The sequence below is a fragment of the Ischnura elegans genome, chromosome 2 (genome assembly GCF_921293095.1).
Source record: "Ischnura elegans chromosome 2, ioIscEleg1.1, whole genome shotgun sequence".
NCBI classification, from domain to species: domain Eukaryota; kingdom Metazoa; phylum Arthropoda; class Insecta; order Odonata; family Coenagrionidae; genus Ischnura; species Ischnura elegans.
In genome coordinates this window covers 43,538,763-43,560,169 of record NC_060247.1, presented here as the reverse complement: position 1 = coordinate 43,560,169, position 21,407 = coordinate 43,538,763, and the positions used below count along the sequence as shown (strand labels likewise).

General features: G+C 40.7%; 1 protein-coding gene across 3 annotated transcripts in view; it reads right to left on the bottom strand.

The window, feature by feature from the left end:
• Positions 1–21,407, bottom strand: part of LOC124153655 (homeobox protein unc-4 homolog) — a 354,512-nt gene that overhangs the window by 125,999 nt on the left and 207,106 nt on the right. For 2 of the 3 annotated variants that reach the window (XM_046526951.1, XM_046526953.1), the window contains exon 4: positions 12,747–12,873. In XM_046526951.1, coding sequence (XP_046382907.1) covers positions 12,747–12,873 — 127 coding nt within the window. The remainder of the gene's footprint in view (positions 1–12,746; positions 12,874–21,407) is intronic. The other variant, XM_046526952.1, reaches the window with a different exon arrangement.

The window sequence follows — 21,407 nt, the reverse complement described above, 5'->3', positions numbered from 1 at the left end:
AAAGTTAGTTTCAATACGCTACGAAAATAAAAAATTCGAAGAAACTTTTCAGTACCTAAAATTTAAAATAGAAAACTTATATGATATATCATCAAGACGGTAATTGCATTTTTATTTATTGCTAAAGAAAATATCGGCTATGGAGTGAAAATTTCTCTTAAGTTCTGCAATAATAGGCAAGAGAAAATATATGAAAGTATCTACAGTAGGTTTTGAGCCCTGAATTGAGGACTATTTTCTCATTTGCCTTCTATGCATGGTAAACATGACGGAAAGGACAAAAAAGCCACGAACTCTTCTATCTTCTTCCATTTATATTACTTAAATACACTCAATTCTATTAGAATTATACTTTATGGTATATTACAATTTTTGGAACTTGTAATGGTACCACATCTGAGAGTTTTTTCACAGCGCATTGGCAAAACGCTTTAAGTTCCATTCTAAAAGCGACGAAAATAGCATTTTAGACAAATTTTAGCCGAGGTAAATTTTTACGATCAGGGTTCGTAAATTACACTTCGAGGAAGTTCTTTCGATTGGCTTCAGCGACCTGAAAGTGCGCTGCCCTCAATACTCTCCATAGGGTGCTGATTTGATGTCCCCGTTATGCACCCGAGCAGAAATGCGCCAATATTTGGGGACTAGAACGACTTCAGCGTTAAGGGCGCCGTGGACTTGAAAAGACGCAGGCTCAAGTGAGAACTTGAGAGGATATTTTTCACACTTCCATGAATTGGCTCATTAGCACGAAATCCAACCTCTCGTTTCAAAGAGAGAGATGCATTTTCATTACATTGGCCAGAGCATGCATAAAGATAATTGGTATGATGATCTCGATTCTTTCATTGCGAGTAGAATAAATCGTATTTACTTAAGTACGTTCATTTTCTTTTTTTTTTCTTTGCTTCACGTCTCGTTCACAGTGGGGTCACCGCGGAAATTGGCGCAATGGCCTCGAAATTTCCAGAATGTACGTAATGTGGGGGCTTATTTGAGCGCTTCAAAAAAAATCTCGTGGATTCCCATCAAGAGCCATTCCCTCCCAAACGGCTCTTCCTTACCAAGAGTTCGCGCCCCGTGAACGCGGAGAAACGAGCCCCCGGCACGAGCAGAGGCAAGACGACCCCCCGAGGAGGACTTCGCGCCACTTACTCCTCTAGATTCGCCCTACCTAATTGAGAACGCCGAGTGATAGAAAAGCTGATAACGAAATGCACTCCAACGGATTGCCCTGTGTTTTTATTGCGATAAAACCCATTTTTCACTCGTGAAATGTCTTAAATATCATAACTTCGTAAAGTAACACCGTGAAATTAATTACCTTTTATTTGACTTACCTCAAATTTGTTAAAAGATATAAGATGCACTCGATACGAGAAACTGTGAAAATAATATTTCTTGCTCACACAAAATGTATCAACAACTTACAAATATCACCTCCAAAATATCTATATTCTAAAAAAGTATAATTACCCAGATATATTGACATTACTACGTCCATGTATAAAGCTCTCAGAAGTAACAAAAAATTTGTTTCACATTTTTTGATAACGAGAGGAACTGAGAAGAAGAGGATGAAACTGTTCATAAAATGTATTTTATTACAAAAACGCAATACTTTTTATGGTAGAAAGTCTTTTTTTTTACAAGAGAAGGAATTACTATAATCTTTTTCAGGCTATTCAAGAAAACACTTCTTCAAAACAGTGTTAAAATGGCAGCATTATCGAAGATATTATTTATCGTGAGGTGAATTCGACAGGAAAGAAAAGATCGATTACAAACAAGTACGACTGCTACAAAAACGCTTTCTACGCATTTTCACAACGTTATCGGTAACAAAACCAACATAATATGTCAACATACAGTTTCTAGATCTCCCTAATCAAATTAAACCTGTATATGCCTGAAGGGAATTATACCACCACTCATTCACATTCATATCGAAAAGTAATGCTTTTCTCGTTATAACATTTCTCCTTTATTATCTCACTAATATCCCTCCCACAATATATCTTGCTTTTCCCCGACAGCATCACGCGCACCCAGACAGAAGAGGAGGGTTTGCCGGGAAGGGTGGATGGGGGGGCAGGAGATCGCGCTCCGCCCCCAAAAACACGCTCCCGCCGGAAAAGCTCGCGTTGCCCTTGTTACCGCACCACTCTTGCCTCCTAATTCCCCTTATTGCCTCACCCCCTTCCCACACCCAACCTGTGCCACCGCCGACCCAGGACTCCCGTTAAAGCCTCGAAGTAAGCATTTGTTGGGAGAGAAATTCCCAGCTACTCAAGAAAATTATTTCTTGTTTTCTCCCTTTGAAGAGCAGACGGGAGTGCCAGCCAGCCTCCTCAGCGGAAAAATAATGAAAAATAAAGGACGGGAAAGCAAGCACTCTGATACCTCTAAATGGTTCATTCTCACCACGGATATTTATGGAGCGACAAGTTAAAAGTTGCCTAAGGTTAAATTAGTACCATCATACAAGGAAAATAAGACACGTTAATGTATCGGCATGACTTAGTGCTTCTTTGAAACGGGAAAATAAATTGCAGTTAACCATCGATTTCAAAATTTTAATCAAATTGTTTAAAAATACTTATTTTCGATTTCAGCATTAAAACAATGATTCATTATGCCTTAGTAAGCAAAGATTTTCCAGATAATTTCGACAGTATCAAATAGATATAAATTGTTAAATCAAATTTTATCACCTCTACAATTTTCGGAGACTATTTTTTTTATTTTAGGAGTTCCTTATCTATGTGCTTCAAATGATTTTGCTTCACTGGAAATAATAATCATACCATATAATTAATATTTTTTCGATTACCTGAAGTCTGCATTCCAAATTTTTCATCAAACGATTTTACATTTACTTCTTCATTCATTCATTTTAGGTTTATGGCAGATGGACAAGAAGACAATGACAGGATGTAGAAGGTCCAACGTAAGTTTCCTAGACGGTGTTTGCCACACAAGGCTTACCCTGGATCGAGGAGTGATTGTTGGTGAGTGTAAAAACAACGAAAGCATAAAAAAACCGTACGAACGATGGAATAGTTTCAATAATCACAAAACCATACATTATGAATAAAAATACAGGTAAAATGGTATGCACGAGGTATATACCGTGGTATTCCACTGAAAAAGTAGAGATTTTCTAAAAAATAGGCGAAAGAAAGTTTTTTTATTACCATAACGGAGACTTTTACGAACAAGTGTATGGAATAACAATCTCATACGATAAAAATGAACTTTTTCTATTACGTTTTAACGTCATCAAGTGCCCTGTACCGTCATGGAAGGGCTAGAATTCAGTAGTAACGATGAATGAGGCGTTGGAGGATGGGAGGTCGCAGGAAAATGATTCGGGGGTGCTGGGAGGCAGTTTTCCACGTCACTCAGCCTCCAACGAGCGCCTGGCGTATTTCTTTCACCCGCACACGCTCACTCGTACTCGCAGAAAGAAGCCAATCCAGCGTGAAACTGAGATAAGAATGCCACGGTCTCCTGTGACGGCTTGTTAAGTTCTCACTCCTCTTTTTTTTTTTTTGAAGACACAACTCACGATTTTGCTTAGCACACTCTGAACATTAGCATCACTCTCGGATGAGTGAAAAGGGAAAACAATCTCCTTCGCGATGACTAGGTGCGATGTCAAGATCTGCTCCTCCTCGGGCCGTAACTCACGGTAGCCAGCTCCCGTGGCCTACTCAGGGAAGCCTTCGATCGCATATGTTACCTATTGGCAAACGGAATCCGACAGTAATTTGAACTTTAAAGCGATAGCGCATATATATAACACTATTCATGAATGAGGGGGAGCAGACCGATTTTGGTTCCCATCATTAAATGAACTGATATCGTTAAATCTGAAATAACCAAATTAATTAATTCCTTAATGAAAGAAATAATAAGGACTTTGTAATTTCCCGCAAAACGTTTATTTAACTGTGAAATACCGCGCAGGCAGAGAACATAATTCATGAATGAGGGGGGTAGACAAATTATAATTCCCGTTACAAAAATAACTGCAGTCGATGTGCTTCCTCTTACTTACATACATTAATTAATTACATAATAATAGGAATAATAAAGACTCATTATTTTTCACACAACGTTTATTTTACTGGATCGGTTTCGATACCTAATGAGTTATTTTCAATTTTTCCGCTCCAAAGTCATTGGAAGTGTGTGTCACATACACACCAGCTCACGAGGGGTGGGGGCAGGATAAAAGAGGACAGAGGGATGCTTCATAGTCATTTAAGCCGGTGGTGAGTTGATTTGGCGTGGGACGGTCCTTAACGATGGCAATAGTCATCGACAAAGAATAAAAAATAATAATTTCGCAAGCTATTAAAATGCTGAGACCTTTAATTGGGAATAATTAAGGTGCACTTTTATATTTTAACCTTATTACTTGAGTAAAAAATCAGCTTCAAAATAAAATTTTACCATTCACTACTGTCAGAAATATCTTTATCTTGAATTAAATACACAAATGTCAATACCCACGTAATCGAATGAATATTTAAATTCAAATTATATAGGGTTTACGATCTTTTTAATACTGTATCGAATCCCTCATTTCCAACTAAGGAACTTCTTCGGGTGAGTAAAAAAATAAAATGCCGATATCTGAAGAAGACAGAGGTAACATCCAGAAAATACAACCTTTGCTGAAACCTAATCGATCGACGAGCCTTTAAGTTTATGGGCCAATTCTCAATCCACCATGCTAGCATAGATCTTTGATGGACAATTTTAGCTGAGATTTTAGAGATTTTAATGCTACGGGGAAAGAAATAAATTTGTAAATGCAGACATTTTCGAAGGGCCGCACAGTAAGTACACCGTTGTTCCTTGAACTCCTGTGAATTCCTGGGGCAGTTATAAAGTGAAGAGCGTAGTTCTTTTCATACTTGCTCTAAAAGCTCAAGTTTCATAATCCATTCCCTTTCTAGGTTAATCTTAGGGAAATACGTAGATATCATCTCATTTAACGCAAATTTATCGAAAGCAAAAACAAATCTGAAGACGTAATGAAGCTTGTAACGCATCGCTCAAGCAAAATTTAGATTTGATCCGTGCTAAATGCACAGACTTCCCAATGTCATATTGGAATAAACATTTGCAATTTTCCGCGATTTTATATTTCAATATGGAAAAATTCCACTCCATCGAGCTTGAATGTTCGGATTTTATTCCCATGATCACTTCCTCAACACTCGCATTCCGCCAGACTTTGCTTCCGCAACACAAATAACGGGTTTAACTGAGAAATTCAAGAACTATCTGGAAATATTGAGCATTTACGATGAATGTGCAAAAGTTTCTGCTCTCACGCGACCATGGCGCAGAGCGGTCAAACGCGTTGCGCGACCTGAGTGTGGAAAAAACTAAGTTCATCTCTTCCTCCATGCAAAAATTACAGGAATCGAGGACGAATCCGGCGATACACTCAATGTTACACTCGACACCACGAGGAGAGTCTCTGATTCAGTATAGAGGTTATAAGCCGTCGGCCACTCCCCACAGCGCGGTAGGCAGGTACGTAAACCTTAGCAGTGCGAAGGGAATGGTGATCGGAGTGAGGGAAGGGGTGAACTTGAAGGAGTTTTCTTTCATTCCTCGCTCGATCGAGGAGTGGCTTCGACCTGGGGTTGGGGGGGGGGGATTATAGTGGTGAGGGGAAGGGGATAATATAAGAGTAAAGCATAAGGGGGTAGTAGTGGTGCACGGGGGGTTACCCCCCCTCTCCACCTCTTGGGCGGGGACGCTGAGTGGGTCCCACTAACTGGTTCAACCATTTCGCTCCTCCTCCCTCGAGACTTCCCTTCATCTCGCACTCACTCTCTTCAATCCTCTCTTCCCCCAATACTACGCCCCCTATGGCCCGGCACCACTCGCCTCGCAGCGATGGGACGGCCGACCACCGCCAGGCGGCCATCCGCTGACGACGGCGAATGATCTCCGCGTCCGTGTCACTGCGGTGATTCGAGTCGGTCGCGAATGGAGGCACCGTTCGATCTACTCGGGTATCATGGAGAGAGAGGCCGTCTCGGGTGAGGCTGATTGTTATCAAATGAGAATTGAGGGGACGCACACAAAATCAGCTCAGATCGTATTTCGAATCCATAGTGAGTAGAACCCATCGTAAAGACAGGGTCTATTTTCCTTGGGCGTTCTAAGACAAGTAGTTTTCTTTTTTTTTTCACATTTAATGCCTATTCACCCCCTCTGCATGGGTAGAATGTTTTTGCATATATATTATCCTGATTCATTATCCTGATGACAATTCATTGTGATAAGGCACTTGACAGTCCTGTTTTTGGCCCTTTTGATGGAGAGATATTAATAAATGTCGTGTCTACTGATCCTGTGTGCACTACTCATGCTCGCCTGGTATTTTTCGAGACGTATTACCTGTTCAAAACTCACTCCATTTATACTCACTCACTCCACTTCCTATTATCAATTTCACGAAAAATAGCGCTCACCATTCCAGTATTTCAGACCTGAACCTTACGAGTAAGAGAACACCGAAGAAAACTTACTATAATTGATAAAGACAAGTGTTGGTATGGATCTCTGAAAATTTTAGCATGATAGCCAAAGTTTTGATAAAAAAATACGTCACGAAAAAAGGGCAGTGGAGAGGGTTTGATGCGTACTTGTACGGATTCACCAAGTATACACGATATTAAGATATATGTTTATGTTTAAAGAAGGGAAAATACCAGTGTCAAGTACTATCTTATCACCATTTTTTATAAGATAATATGCGCATGCAAAATCCCACCCAGGCAGGATTAGGACCCACGACCTCTGGTTAAGTAGTCTTTTCATAATTATAACTGACCTTTCTGAGACTGTCAGCATCAGATAGAGCTTCAATTCCGTTTCTTTCATTAGAATAGTCAAGCTATCTATGCAATAAGCCGCAAAAGTCTAATGTCCTTGGAAAATTTTTATTCTCAACTTTCCCTTTTAGTGAGTTAAAAAATATATCCTATTAGAACTGCCCAAAAACAAAGAAATTCATTTCTGCCATGCTAATCTGATTAATCAACTATTTCACATGAGCTTCACTTTGAGAATAATCTGTTATATTCTAGCAACCAAAATAATATATTAAAGCGTGTCACTCTCTTGCATAGCCGGGAAAAAACTGCGCCAACTAAAATAACAATGAACCAACGCAGGAAAAAAAGATAAAATATCCGTTAGCACCTATTAATGGAATTGATCATGTTTATTACATCATCAGCTACTATGTTTTTGAAAAAAATGTAATCACAGAAACTTGGTTTCGCTTCATTACAAACACACTCAGATCACTTTTACACACTCTTTGAATCACAGACCTGAGTTTAAAATATCTAATTCAACAAACTCGGCTAAAACACTTCACTGCTAAATTGATAAATTAACTCTACCTTTGAGGCGCATTTGCGCCTAATGAAGCGCTGAAATCAATGTCTGCCCTCAGTTTCTCTCGTGGATGTAGCGAAAAGTAGTAGGTATCTCCATTTCAAAAGGGGAGGGCTTAATAACCTTCCCGAGCTTTCGGATTCATTAGTTTGCGGATTCCCCGGTAATTACGACTTCGGTTAATAAAGCGGAGGCCATTTTCCCGGCGGGTAATCCCCCTAATAATTTTTTCCCGAGCCGGAGGCGCTCTTTACCCGGCCAGGGCCGGCGCTTCCGCCGACCGCAAATGACGAGGGCTCCCGAATCAGAAAACCAGCCATCTCTCCTCAAAAGGCCTGCTCATGCCGACAACAAAGGAGCCGTGCTGACACCAGCCTCAGGGTCTCAATCTACTTGCAACTCTTCACTCTGGGATAAATGTTATGCCTGGGGAGTTGGACAACCCATCCAAATCGCCCTGCATTTCGGCTAACCATTCCCCAAAATGAAGAGCTTTTGATCACATCTCACTAACCACCATTATTGTGATAAAAGTACAAGTTTTTCGCTCGAGGTCTGTAAGTCTATTCAATTTTCTAACGTTACACATATAAGCATCATTTATCATATCAACCTTGACGATGTTCACAAGGGGTTTACATTCCTACTGCTTTTAAATTAACTGAGTTTGTATTAATGAGCTGATTTGATCACTCATGTTCCCTGCGGGCTTCAACTGGAATGAAGGTGAATGAAGATTTCACTCCTGATGTGTTGCGTCGCGCAATGAGCTGGAATCTCGGATTACGAAAATCTCCGCGGGAATTCACGATGTATTTATTTATCTAAGTTATAGTCATGAAAGTCATACCATCAGAATTGGCATATTCTCAGTCGCCAACTCATATTTAGTTGATGAAGTCACTGCAGAAGTAAATAAATGATTGAAAATGGAGAAAATTATAACGATTCATTACAGTGATCCTAGAAGCAGACTGTATTGTAGCATTGTACGTAAAATCTCCTTATCCGTACAATTTTACATCTCGTATTTGGTACCGGGAGGAAAAGAAATTATTAATCAGCGGTTGAGTCGCTCAGCAATAGGCATTAACAAGGTAGAGAATGAACACGTGCAGAATTAAGTTGAATAGCTAAAAATACTGCTGTAAAAAATTAACAATCGAAAGTCACTAACGAGAGATATATCAGTATATTTAGAGTCATGTTTTAGCAAATGCAAAACGGATGAATAAGACTGAACACCAACATTAATAAAATTATTGAAAGACTCGAAAAGAGCCTAGAAGAGAGAGATCCGGACCGAGAAACTGACGCGACGTTTGAAATGAGTCCACAGCGATTAATTTTTAAAAGAAAGGAAAAGTAGTATTACCAGCAAAAACTACAGTAAACTGAATTCTCATATAGTTGACCCAATCTTATCTCTCCATAGCCATGTGACTTGGTCACAAAATGATTTTTCAAAAATTATTCTCAGGCCTACCGCTAATCAAGCTGGAAATACGCCTAGAGTGGATTAAGATATTACATTCAAATGCTCCTAAAGATACTAAGACGATTCTGTGTGAAGCCACAACTAGATACTTGAACTATTTTTAGAGATAGAAATTCGATGTAATATTGCCAAGATTTAGCTGACATTAATTATAAAACAAGGAAAATTACTTGTTATAGAAAGCCTATACAAGTAAAATATATTATCCCCTCTTTAGTATGGGTTCGACTCACGATGGCTTCGGCATACGATTTGAGCTGATATTTTCGCATTTTTGATCATTTCAAATTTTACCAATTTATTTCTACTCCCACAGTATGTCATCAATTATGCAATTTAAGGCATTATTTTTTAAATTAACGCATCTAAAATGGCAATATTTACGTGCGCAGCCGCTCCTTGAACTGATTCCGCATCCAGAGATAACGTATATTCAGCTTAGGATGAAATTCACCATACTATCATCCACCGGAACGGACTATTAGAGTAAAACAAGCCTACTCTAGATCTACTGATGCTGTTCCACTGCGAAGATTTCCACCCCTGCATATCGTAGATTTTCCACTGTGATTCCGCAATATTTTTGGGAAATTTACGCGAAGAGAGCTCGGCTGCGCTTGGCGAGGGCGAATGTGTATCGGGCCAGTCCGTTGAGGACCTACTCATTTGGCAAAGGGATGCGCCCTACTCCTTCCCCTATCGCTGCTCCAGGGACGGCCTTAGCGGCAGCAATGTCTAACGCGCGGAGACGCAGTCTTACCGAGAGTGACGCCGCGGAGTGGCGGCGACCGAGCGGTCACTATCCGAGCGACACTCCCACAAGTGGACGATGAAATGCCAAATGCGATATGTTTCGTGAAAACTCTGAGATCTAACGCAAATTTAGCATTTATATGCAGTTCACACGCATAAAACTATAAGTTAATGACTAAAAGTAGGAACTCAGATGACTAAGGCCTAAGTTTAACCTTGAGATTGGAAGAGCAATATGATGAAAGTTCAATTTAGGGAATATGAATTGTATATCTCTGGAACCTCAACTTGCTTTCATAGCATAAATGTTTATGTCTATTTATTCCTAATAATATGCATCTATATGCATCTTAATATACCTATAAGTGACTCTAAAAGTACCTTTTATCGCAACGGTATTGAACGATGAGCTAGTATGTATCGAAAGTAATTTAGGAGTGAAATCGTGTTTAACAGTGCTCTTCAGGAGAAAAAGTGCATAATTCAGGATAACATATACACGACAACGCATGCATTTTCTAAGATAGATGACTGAGGAGCAACAGAAAGCCGTACACAAGTGAATTCATATTAAAGAGAAACTTACATTTTATGCAACTAAATAAAATTTCTTCTTCGGTAAGTGATCAAAGTTGTAGTCGATTGCATGAGCCAATAATGAACACCCTACATTACGTTCCATTACACATCAAGATATCATCAAGTACCATGCATCTGAAACCAATTCCCCGTTGGCTCACATATGCGACCAACAATAGGCGTGTATCAACTACCGCTTTTATTTCAGTATTTTAAAAAATCTATAAGATCCATGAAACGAGCGATTGATATACGAAATCCGAACAAAGGGGTTTGAAGCCAAAGAGAAAGCCTTCACATTTGGGATCATATTTTCGATTAATATTAAGAACATTTGAAAATGAATCCAACGGTTTGAGCTAAAAATAATCGCCATTATGTACGCTCACATATTGTAGGTATAGTGGTCGATTCGCAAACATTTCTTTCTTTCTGAAAAGTTTTTTTGTGTAAAAGTAGCAAAATCCACGTGTCGAGAATTTCGCTTTACAGCTAAGAGCGTCATGAAAAGTGCCTAGAAGATTGTGGGAGGATTGGTGGGGTGGGGTAAGAAGTGTCTACAGACGGGAGGAGGGGAGGAGAAAGTGGGTGGATAGGGGGTGAGGGGTGGGAGGGGCAGTGAGCTTCCATTGAGGCCGTGGGAGGGGGAAGGAGGGGAGAAGGGGGAGATGGCTGGCGCCCGGCGCTTTTGTCCTCGGCCGTCTCATCCAGCATCCCCATCTCCGATGATGCAATGGACCCATCGTCGCCTAGCAACCGTCCCACCTCCCCTCCCCCAACAGAGTCACACCTGCGCCCCGCGGACCACCGCGGCGGGGGCGAAGAAGGAGCCGTTCCCCGCCCCCGACCAGCTCCCCTGCGAGCCCCTGCAACCGCCCCCACACCACTGCAACCCCCGGCGAATATTATGCATATTACGTCCCATCTCCTCTCGAACGCATTTTGGATGGAGCCCCCCTTTCGCAAGGGAGACGGGGGGAGGAGGAGGTGAAGACTGGGGGAGAATGGATCTGCCGTCTCTCCCTTCTCGGGAAACACTGCAGGAATCCCGCTTTTAATACCTCCAATTATGTCCTGCTCGTCGTGAATTAGGAGACTCCTCCGGAGTGCAGACGCGTTTATCTGTGGAGACGATGAGTGGTGGGGTGTGGTGAAGGAGAAAATAAAAGGGAAGGGAGGACGGGGGTGGGTTTGATGGGGGAAGCAAGGTGGGCTGGTGAGGGCTCCAAAGACGGACTGAGGATATGGTGACAAAGATGGGTTGGAGGGGCAGGGAAGAGCGTGGGCAATCGCGTGATAGTGGTTTCACCCATCGGGAGATTGATAGCTTTCCAAGGTGACAAAATGAATCGACGACGGAATGACTTAGTGGAATAAATTTGACATGAAACAACTACATAAATTTCCACACGGTTTCATTTATCCTCAACCGGTTTTAATGCGATTGCATCATTTCGAGAGGTTAAGAAACACCGAACCCAAAGTTCCTGGGTGGACGAAGAGAAGCGAACCTTGACTGTTTGATTGCATGCATGCCTTCTCGGTTTAAGGCCGGGTAAAGGTTCATAGGGTACTTCTGCAGTCTTCAACAACTGCAGCAATTAAGATATCAAGATATTGAAAATTCACACCCTCCAAAAGCTTCTAAAATTTTTAAACTTTCCAAATCTAGCAAAATAATTGCTGCACATGTCCAAGTCGGTTAATTATTATCAAATACTTAAGTTCATGAAAAATGCCATTTTCATCGCAGTTGGCATTTTTCCAAAGGATTTAGGAATCGCAATGATGTGGGAATTTGTACGACAGGAGCTTAATACAAATATATTTGATTGATTTTATCAGAACTTTCAAATAAATAACCTGAAATGAAGTTGGCACCTGATATCAGACAAAGAAAGCACCGAACTGACGCTAAAAGCAAGTAGGTAATTATCAAGCGTTTTCATATCGATGCTACTTTGCGAGGTGTAACCGTTCATCCATTTAATACACAAGTACTCGAGAGCACTTGGGCGAATTGCTCCGGAGCCCACCAATATCGCCACGCTGCGGACGCGGGCAATTTTCCCATCTCGTCCCGCAAGGCACTCCAAGCAGCTGGAGGAGGATGATCGCTGAATAATTTTCGCGCGATTATACGCGCCGCGTCGCTCCAGGCCGCTCGCCCACGTCGTCGCGCGGATGGTGCCGCAGAAAAAAGTGGATCTGACGCGCGTGGGGTCCCTCTTGAGGGCCCCGCTCACTTTACTATGCCCAATCCGCGCGCGCCTTTCCAGACCATTCTCACCAGTCACGTATAACCCATTCGAGCCTTCAACGACGGCAATACACAAGCACATTCACACGTACACACACAAACCTTACCGGCTGCGGTCCTCAATGAATGGACACCCACGGTGGTGAGTATTCGCGCCGCCGAGCTGTGGAGGGAGGAGCAAACGAGGAGAGAGATTTATAATGAGCGGGCCCTCACCTGTATCCGGTCTTCGGGGAGGTCCGTCTTGAGGGAGAGCATCTCGCGAGCGTAGACATCCGGGTAGTGCGCTTCCTTGAAGGCCTTCTCTAGTTCCTCCAGCTGGTAGCTCGTGAAGATGGTCCTGCCGCGGGTGCGAAGAGGCGAAAAAAGATCAGAAAGAAGCGTGCAAGGTCACAACGGTGGGGCCGAGATGGCCATTGGGGGGGAAGTTGGGTGGGGAGGGTCCTAATCAAAGAGATTCTTTGATCATGCATTCATTAATTCATCAATGGGAGAAAACATGTCCCTATTGAAGCTGATTCTTTACATTGCGAAATTTTAAATTTAGAATCTACATTAAAATTTAAGAAAATTGCTTTCAGATATATTTATCACCAATTGCAATGCATGAAGGGACTTCACAATAATTATCATTTTCGTGATAAAATGATGAGTTATGCAACTTTAAACATCACTCTCCTTTCTTTAAGGATAATGGCGATTCTTATTACAGAGATTTATTGATCACGCATTCATTGGTGGAAGAAAACATGCACCAATGGAAGCTGATTCTTTTAATTGTGTATTTTATTAAATCTACATTTTAATTTAAACAAATTTACTTTCAGAGATTTTATCATTGATTGCATTACACGAAGAGACTCCTCACTGATTACTTTTTTCACTGTGTAATGACGAGTGTTGCAACTTCAACTATTACTGACAAATTCACTGGCAACAATATAAAAATGAATGTCAGAATAAGTGTGCAATTTTCCATACAAAAGAATCCCTTCATTGAGTGTAACACAGCAATCGAGGTATTTCTGCAATTCTTAAAAATTTGAAATGCATTACATGTACATTAAAATCCTAACAAATTTACTTTCCGACAAAATTATCATTGATTGTGATTCGTGAATAGACTTTACATTAATTGCTTGTTTTCAATGTGAAATGCTGTGTTATGCAACTTTACACATTGCCCATTGCCCATTACAAGTAGTAGTAATATTTTTGTTTTAAGGGTGCCTCGACAACTAAGGTCATCTGCACCCTTGCTCACAAAGTCAGGAAGAACAATATGAAAATGAATATCTAAATAAGTACGGAATTTCCAAAACAAACGATTCCTTTAATCATGTATGACACAGCATTAGAGGTTTTGCTGGAATCTATGGCGTTCATAAATGTCTGAATAAACTGCTGACTCCTGTTTGTTTAACAGTTCGGTTTATTGAAGACTGAATATAAAACCACGACAAAACTACTGGCGCAATATTTAAGATTATTAAAATCCTCATTTTATCTATTGACATTTTTTCTCTTAAATTACATTTTAAACAGTTGAAACGAGATGGAATTGCGAGTAAAATTAGGAATCAACGTGATCGACTGCATTGAATTTTTTGTGCCATAATGTTCCATGAATTCAACACGATTATATGTTTATGGCTTTATTTTTTTATGAAAGACGTCACAACTAATCAAAATAGTATAAAAAATTAAAATTTAAATACATTGTAAATAAAAATTGAAAGCAAATCAGTAAAATAAAAGGTACAGCTTATTAGAACGGAGAAAGTATTTAGATTGATTCAAAAATGGGAAGTCGTAAAAAGTTAACTAATAACACTTGATTCAAGTTACAAATGATGATTAAATGATGTGAAACACATATTTTGGTAGTATCATTCGAAATAATTGAAAAATATAAGTAAACGACACAGGTACCATAGTATCACTCAGCTAAGCTAAAGAATTATGCTTCCTATCCTACGTATACTCCAAAGAAAGAGATTTTGACTCGATTCTGAAAAGACATCTTTCATCTACGCAAAGCATTACATTTTACGGCATCTTGTACAAAGAAGCCCGAGGAAAGGTGCAAAAACATATCATGGAAGTAACGTACAAAAAAGCGTACTGCTTAGGTTGCAACCCATATGAAGGCGCTCTTTCAACGAATATTCTCCGCTCACAGTAGAAAAGCCGGCTTTCCGAAGCAAAAGAGTGGATAACTGACCGTATAATGACCCACCGGCTTCATTGAGCGAATGCGGGGCTCTCTCTATCTCTCTATCCACGGCTCATTAGTCTTTGGGAATGAGGTTCACAAATGGGCTTCTACATCTCTCGTCTTTAATATTGATTATCGGATCACGGCGCATGCGCAGTATTTTCGTGAAAGGATTCTAGGAAAAAGCTTCAGTTCATTCCATTAGGCCCGAGGGGCTGGGATTTCCCCCTCCTCCGACTGCTCTCCTCTTTTTCTCTCTGCAGATACTGACTGGGCCATTACAACCGCAATTAAAAAAAGAATTTTTTCCTCTCTCTTCCCTCAATCCTCCTTCCAAGTTAATGGCTGCTGAGGATTCTTTCTTCTGATGAGCCTTGTTGAAAAGTTTTCCTGCTGGCTGAAATGTCGCTTCGTTAAAAATCAAGTCACGGGCGGAAATGTGAGAAGCAAAATTGATCCGGCTGGCAGATACCAAATAACCCTTGTTATGAGTGAGAGATATTCATTTGTGACGCGGGAACGAAGGATAAAATTTTGCATTTTTCCGTCGCGACACATACCGAGTCAAATTACTAGCAGATGCATTTGGAATGCAGTAATTTTTGCTTTAGGAAGTAGCATGCGCACTATTTTCTCTGCCATTAAAAAACTTTCATTTTTCAAAACCCCAATATTATACTTTACGGTGAAATAACAATACTGAGATATGAAACCTTACTTACTTAACTAACACGGAAGATTACAACAACAATTATATTACCATAAAAGAAAAAATTAATTCAAATTATATTCGCTCAACGAAGTACTCGGCCAATAAAGTGTTTCCGCTTGATGACATCAAGTTGAAATAGTAAAATACTTTGAATGTATTTCAAAGCTTAAACTTCGTGTAAAACATTTTTCTTTAATCTATGACTGATTGGCAGAATAAAATATTTATCCGTCATCTGTATTTTATCCACCTACTTATCAATTTAAATTTCATACCCACGATAAGAATTTTTCAATAAATTGCAAATAAAAATAAGAATAAATGGATCAATGTTGTTACAAATATATTAATGGTCATTGGGAATCGCCGATACAAAATACAACGTCACAATTAAGATGGATAATTTCTCGAAGCGAATGACCAAAAATTTATCTCACCCAAATTGTAACCGATTTATCAGGAATACTGAACTACTTCCATTCCATTCATAAAGAAGCAATTTTTTAAAAACAAAAGTAAAATATAAAATAAATTTGGGAGAGATAATAGCACCACATATAAAATCTGTTTTCAAATCGCATGTAAAATAATAATGGCAAATATTGAATTTTACTAATTCCAACCAGAGTGGCTTATTTATGATACCCAACGAAACGAGGCTAAGCTGTAAAATGAAATGAAAAAATCGTACAATCCACTTGGAGCAACTCCTTTTGTGCTCGCCACGATCTTATGTCTCTCTGATACGCGAGATCTTCGCCATTGAAGGAGTAGGAATTAGAGGAGTCGTGCGTTGGCGTGGCCTCCGGCATTGGATTCGGAGCACACTGAACCATGCGACCGTACCATCTCTGTATTGGCATTTAAATAATCCCGCATCGAACGGCCGCTCTGTAATGCTCATTACCCCGGCGGATTCTTCGCGTATGAATGGGTGACGAGGCATTAATCAGGGGGAGGGAGGGGGGGGGTCTGCGCCCCGGGCGGAGAGGGACAAAGGGGGCTCTTCCTAGGCTGATGCAGGGATGGGGGATCAACTGCGGAGATCTCGCGAATGTGTGCGCTCAGTCAGTCGTGTGGACTTGTTTGGTTTGCAGAGAATGAGGGATGGGGGAAATCAGCCAATCAATCGGAACATGCGATTGGGTGGACTCCATAGTCATTGGCTAGGAGAGCTCGTCTATTATTTGCCAACAGGGTAGGAGAGGGGAGGCTCTCTATAACCTCCCTCCCACAACAGTGGTTGTGAGTAAAAGGCCAATTCTTTGCTGTACCCCCGCAGTATTAGTGTACGCAGAGGATAGAAAGATATTTATAACTTAATAATGAGACTGATACTTTCAATAATTATTCTTTAGGAATACTCCTTATCATGCCTGAAAAGTTATTTAATGCGGTTTTTTCATCGGTCAAAATGGAAATTTGCAAATTTCTGAATAGAAAGGGACATGGAGATACGATGAAAAAGTTTCCAGTTGACACTGATACATTTTTGGACCGTGCAATATATTTATAGATCATCAATCAAAACATCAATAATTCCTTTGCAGACTATAGGATTATTTTTTCATGAAAATATCGGATTCACATTACGATTCCAACCACCACAGAAATGAATTTGAACGTATGATATAAAAATAAGTCTGGGAAAAAAAACTATAAATGAAAATCTATATCTCGACACATTTAGAGAGCAGAGTTTGCTATGAAAACGACATGACGAATGAAAACGGCATAAAAAATATAAAAAAATAAAAATAAAACATGACGCATCGATTCCCAATATAGAGCATTATTTGAAAGAAAAGTTTGTGCATATGTGAAATAATTGATGGGGCATGACACTGTATAAGAAAATAGAGCTGGTAAATCCATTTCAATTAAGTTAAGCATCTATAATTTCCAATAAGAAAGTATATTTTAATTATCCGCATTCGTTTCTAAAATTAAAACAATCAAACTAATCTGTTGACACGGTGGTAAAATGGGCACTAAATGCAAAGATGTGAATATCAGAGGCTGTGTAACATACAGTTAGAATATTTGTTACTAAGTTGTTAAAAACATTTGAAGTCCCGATTTCCATCATCTCTTCAATTGACTCAACCATTTAATTTACCAATAGTAAATTTCAGAGCTTTGTTCAGGTTTGAGCCAACAAGCGTGGTATAAAAAACGTTCGATGCCGTCAGCTCAACGTCAACTTTGGATAGGGAAAACAAGATCAGGGACACTCTCTCCAGCCCGCAGCGAGTCCACATACGATGCGGTCTGTCACCCACTCCGAAAGGACTTTTGGCCCAATGCAGGAGGGAGGAGGACAGAGCATATGGGGACTTACTAAGTGCGGGGGATCGAGAGACCCACGCCAGCTCAATAAAGCCGCCTTCACACCCAGGGCGTTGAGGGCGCAACGAGAGAACACGTCACACAATCATTGAATCCGGCCAGCACACCCTTCGCATCGGCAGCTTCTCCCGTGCGTGGCGATCCAAGGGCCCCAGCGCCATATAGCCTCGCCCCGGCCACCCTACTCGTAATAAGACGCCCAATATTGACATTGCTTCCGATTTCGTTGGCGGCGTTTCACGCCTCTTCCCCCACGGACAGTGCACGGCGTTCCTGCCCGGGGGATGAAAACCTCGGAGCACCGAAGACAAATGAAGTGAGGCATCAGTTAATACTCCCTCGTCGCGAAGGGGGACTTCTTTGTCTGTCGCCGAGGCGTCCTCATTATAATGGCGGCAAGGAATTCAGTAAGTAGGAGGCAAGGAGGGTGGATCGCATATCGCCTTTCCCCCCTTACGCTCAAAGAAGGAGAAGAAAAGGAGATATTGGAACAAGACTCGCGGGGAAGAAATATTGTATCTTTACTTATGGGATGGAACGGAGCTACGCCTTAGTGTGGGATTAATAAATGAAACGTATCAAGGAATTTCAAAGGATATATAGAAATTAGTAATACCTAAGCAATTGGCGTAAAAATTGGTACCTACATTAAACAAATATATGTAAGCATGGGAATTTCCATTATCCGTTTCAATGCATTCTAGAAACCGCAATTGCAATTCATAGAGTCAATATTCCCCCAAAAATTGATATATTAGACTACGAATCAATGTAATTACTAGTATGGGAATGAATGTGTATGGGAGAAAAGGTGACCAAATATATGAAGAAAAAAGGATAAAAAGACAGGTAACGAGACCTAAGGTAGAAAAGTAAGAGCCGACCGAGGAACAGTGATAGTTAATACGGGAGCCAATGTGTGCAAGACTACTAGTCAGCGAATATGTAAACATAACATGTCAGGGGGAAAAGGAGGTCGGCCTGCCCACAAAAATGAGAAAAATTAAGAAAAAACGAGTATTATAACCCAAATTTGTTTGAAGAATCATACGCAAGGGTATGGTCGCAGAATAAAGTGATAGTATTTCGTATTTACCACAATATAATTACTTTCCTTAATTAAAAATAATTCACCAAGCCTTATTTAGCCGACCTCAGTGGCGGAGAGATGAAGTTCTTGCTAGCCTAATCGAATGATAGTGGGTGCGGGTCCTGCCCGCTTTCGCAACCCCTACCCAGGGCTTTAGTGCCCGTGTTTTAAAGCCCTCGAGGTCACAGGCTACTCTATGAAGTTTTCGGTAGCAATGGGGATTTTGAAAACTGTTCGGGCAATTAATTGTTGTGTTTCCCCCAAATAGATAATGTATGACGTCACTGCGTCATCTACAGAGAGAGGAAGAATGCCAAACGAAGAGGCTGAGAAAGAGGGGAAGAAAGCCTTGGGAGAGGAGGGCACAGCGATCGAGGCGAGAGGACCGCGATGGCACCGGATGGACATGTTTCGTCCTCGCGACGCCGGAGGGCTCTGACGTCGTCGATTCCGTCGGGCGAGCAGATCCTCCCTCGTCGCGACGATAAGGGAAAACGGGAGTGTGTGCTTGGGGGGGGGGGAGTCACCTATTCCTTCTTCCCCACCTCCTTGTGTGGTGGCAAAGAGTGGGCGGGGGATGGTTTTGATGTGCTTTGAGAAGTGGAAGAGGGATAGGAGGAGAGGGGATGTGTAAGGAACGAATTTAAAAGGGATGGGGTGGTAGAAGCAGTGTTCCCTTGGTCTAGACTGCAAAAAGGATGTGTAAGAATGGCGGAAGGGGGTAATGCTGAAGGAGAATGTCAAGGAAGGAAGTTCCTCCATTTGTGCACGCATGTGGAGCTGGCTTTGGCTTAGGTGTGCGAAATCGCGAGTGGCTTGGGTACTCAAGTGGGAATGAAGGAGCCCAAGCTAAATCATGCGTCATTTTATAATCTATAAGACGTCAATTTTACATCACCAATGCCACTTTTACATCTGTATTTCTTGGGTGACTTACTTCCAATGAAAAATCACTTTGGATATGAAAATTTGATGACACTACGAATGATGAAAACGTGTCGAAAAAAATAGTCATCCGTGTCATAATGCGATATTATTTCTAACCAGGATAGTTGATAGCTGTAAGAGTAAAATAATAGTAATTGCCTAAAAAATGGGTGCTGAGTATTTTCCATATCAGCGCACAAAGAAATAATCATAAATTAATGACATGAGGTTTTCTTCTTTTTGGCTCTCAAATGGCACCACAATATTGAACTTGTAAATGCCTATTTGACATCAAAATAATATAAATGGTAAATATAACTAAGAAGATAAATTTTTTAATCATTTTTCACGAATTGAAAATAATGCAGGGATATATTTTTGGCATTAAATGACACCAAGCTGCTCGGGTGGAGTTGTTTTTGCCTTGTGCCTGCGATCTCGTGTGTCGCTTGTGTTCTTGTGTAGGATTGAGGGGGAAGCGAGAGGGGGAAGTGGAGGCTTGTGTTGTGTTGGGTGACGAGGGATTGGCGATGGGCTGGAAGGGATAGTGGGATTTCTGATGGATTGATTGACTCGTCTTGGCTAAGGGGGAGATTGCGAGGTGGAGAAAACGCCGTGTTACTGGCTGGGATGCGGGAGAAGACATACGGATCCACGAAAATCAACTGTGGTAATCAAAATATCTAAAGCAAACGTAATGCCTTGATTCACTTACTATCTGCGAGTAGTATTGACAAATAGAATGACGTCGCCCATTGAAGGTATGTATGTATGCTTATAACGGATGCCAGGAAAATGAATTCAATATGACAAAAATAATATACTCTCGAAGGTAAAGATCCGTGGCACCAAAAAGCTGACTGATTTGTCGCAATACTACCATTACTTATTTCATAATTTAAGAGATTTCATGCACCAATTTATAGCCCGATCTAAAGACCGAGGTATCACGTCAATAAATGTGCCTATTACATAAGAAATATTGCATCAATTTTCGCGATACAACTCATCGACTGAGAATCTGAAATTAACTAGGCATATTAGAGGAGTAAAAATAAAATATTAAGGTCAAAACTTCAAGTAAGACTTAAATTAATTAGCGTCGTTTGACAATGATTCCGAAGTCAATCTGATCTCTTTTTGCAATCGGCTATTTATACTCATTCTTCGGCATCATTCTCACTTGGATTAAATTCTAACGACGAACGCAAAGGGCCAAGCTTCCTTGGAAAGAAAGCAAACTCATAATTACCTAAACATCTGAATTACATAAATGACATTAGTGAGTCAATTTATTCCCACTTACTCACTCACTCCGCTATATTGAGTGGGGAAAAACCCCCGACGGATCCGTACCGCAGAATGGACTTGGTTCCTCAAATAATGCGGATGAAACGAGCATACAAATTCCAAAAAAATGGCATATTGTTCACGTTGTAAAACATTGGTCCTCAGTGAAGCAGAAGCGGATGAGGTATTTCGACGAGAGGGGGGAGAGAGGTTTTTTTATGGAATTTTGGCTTGATTCACAGGCGAGGCGAAGGATAACGGTGGGGTGTGGGGAGAGGAATTGTAGAGCGA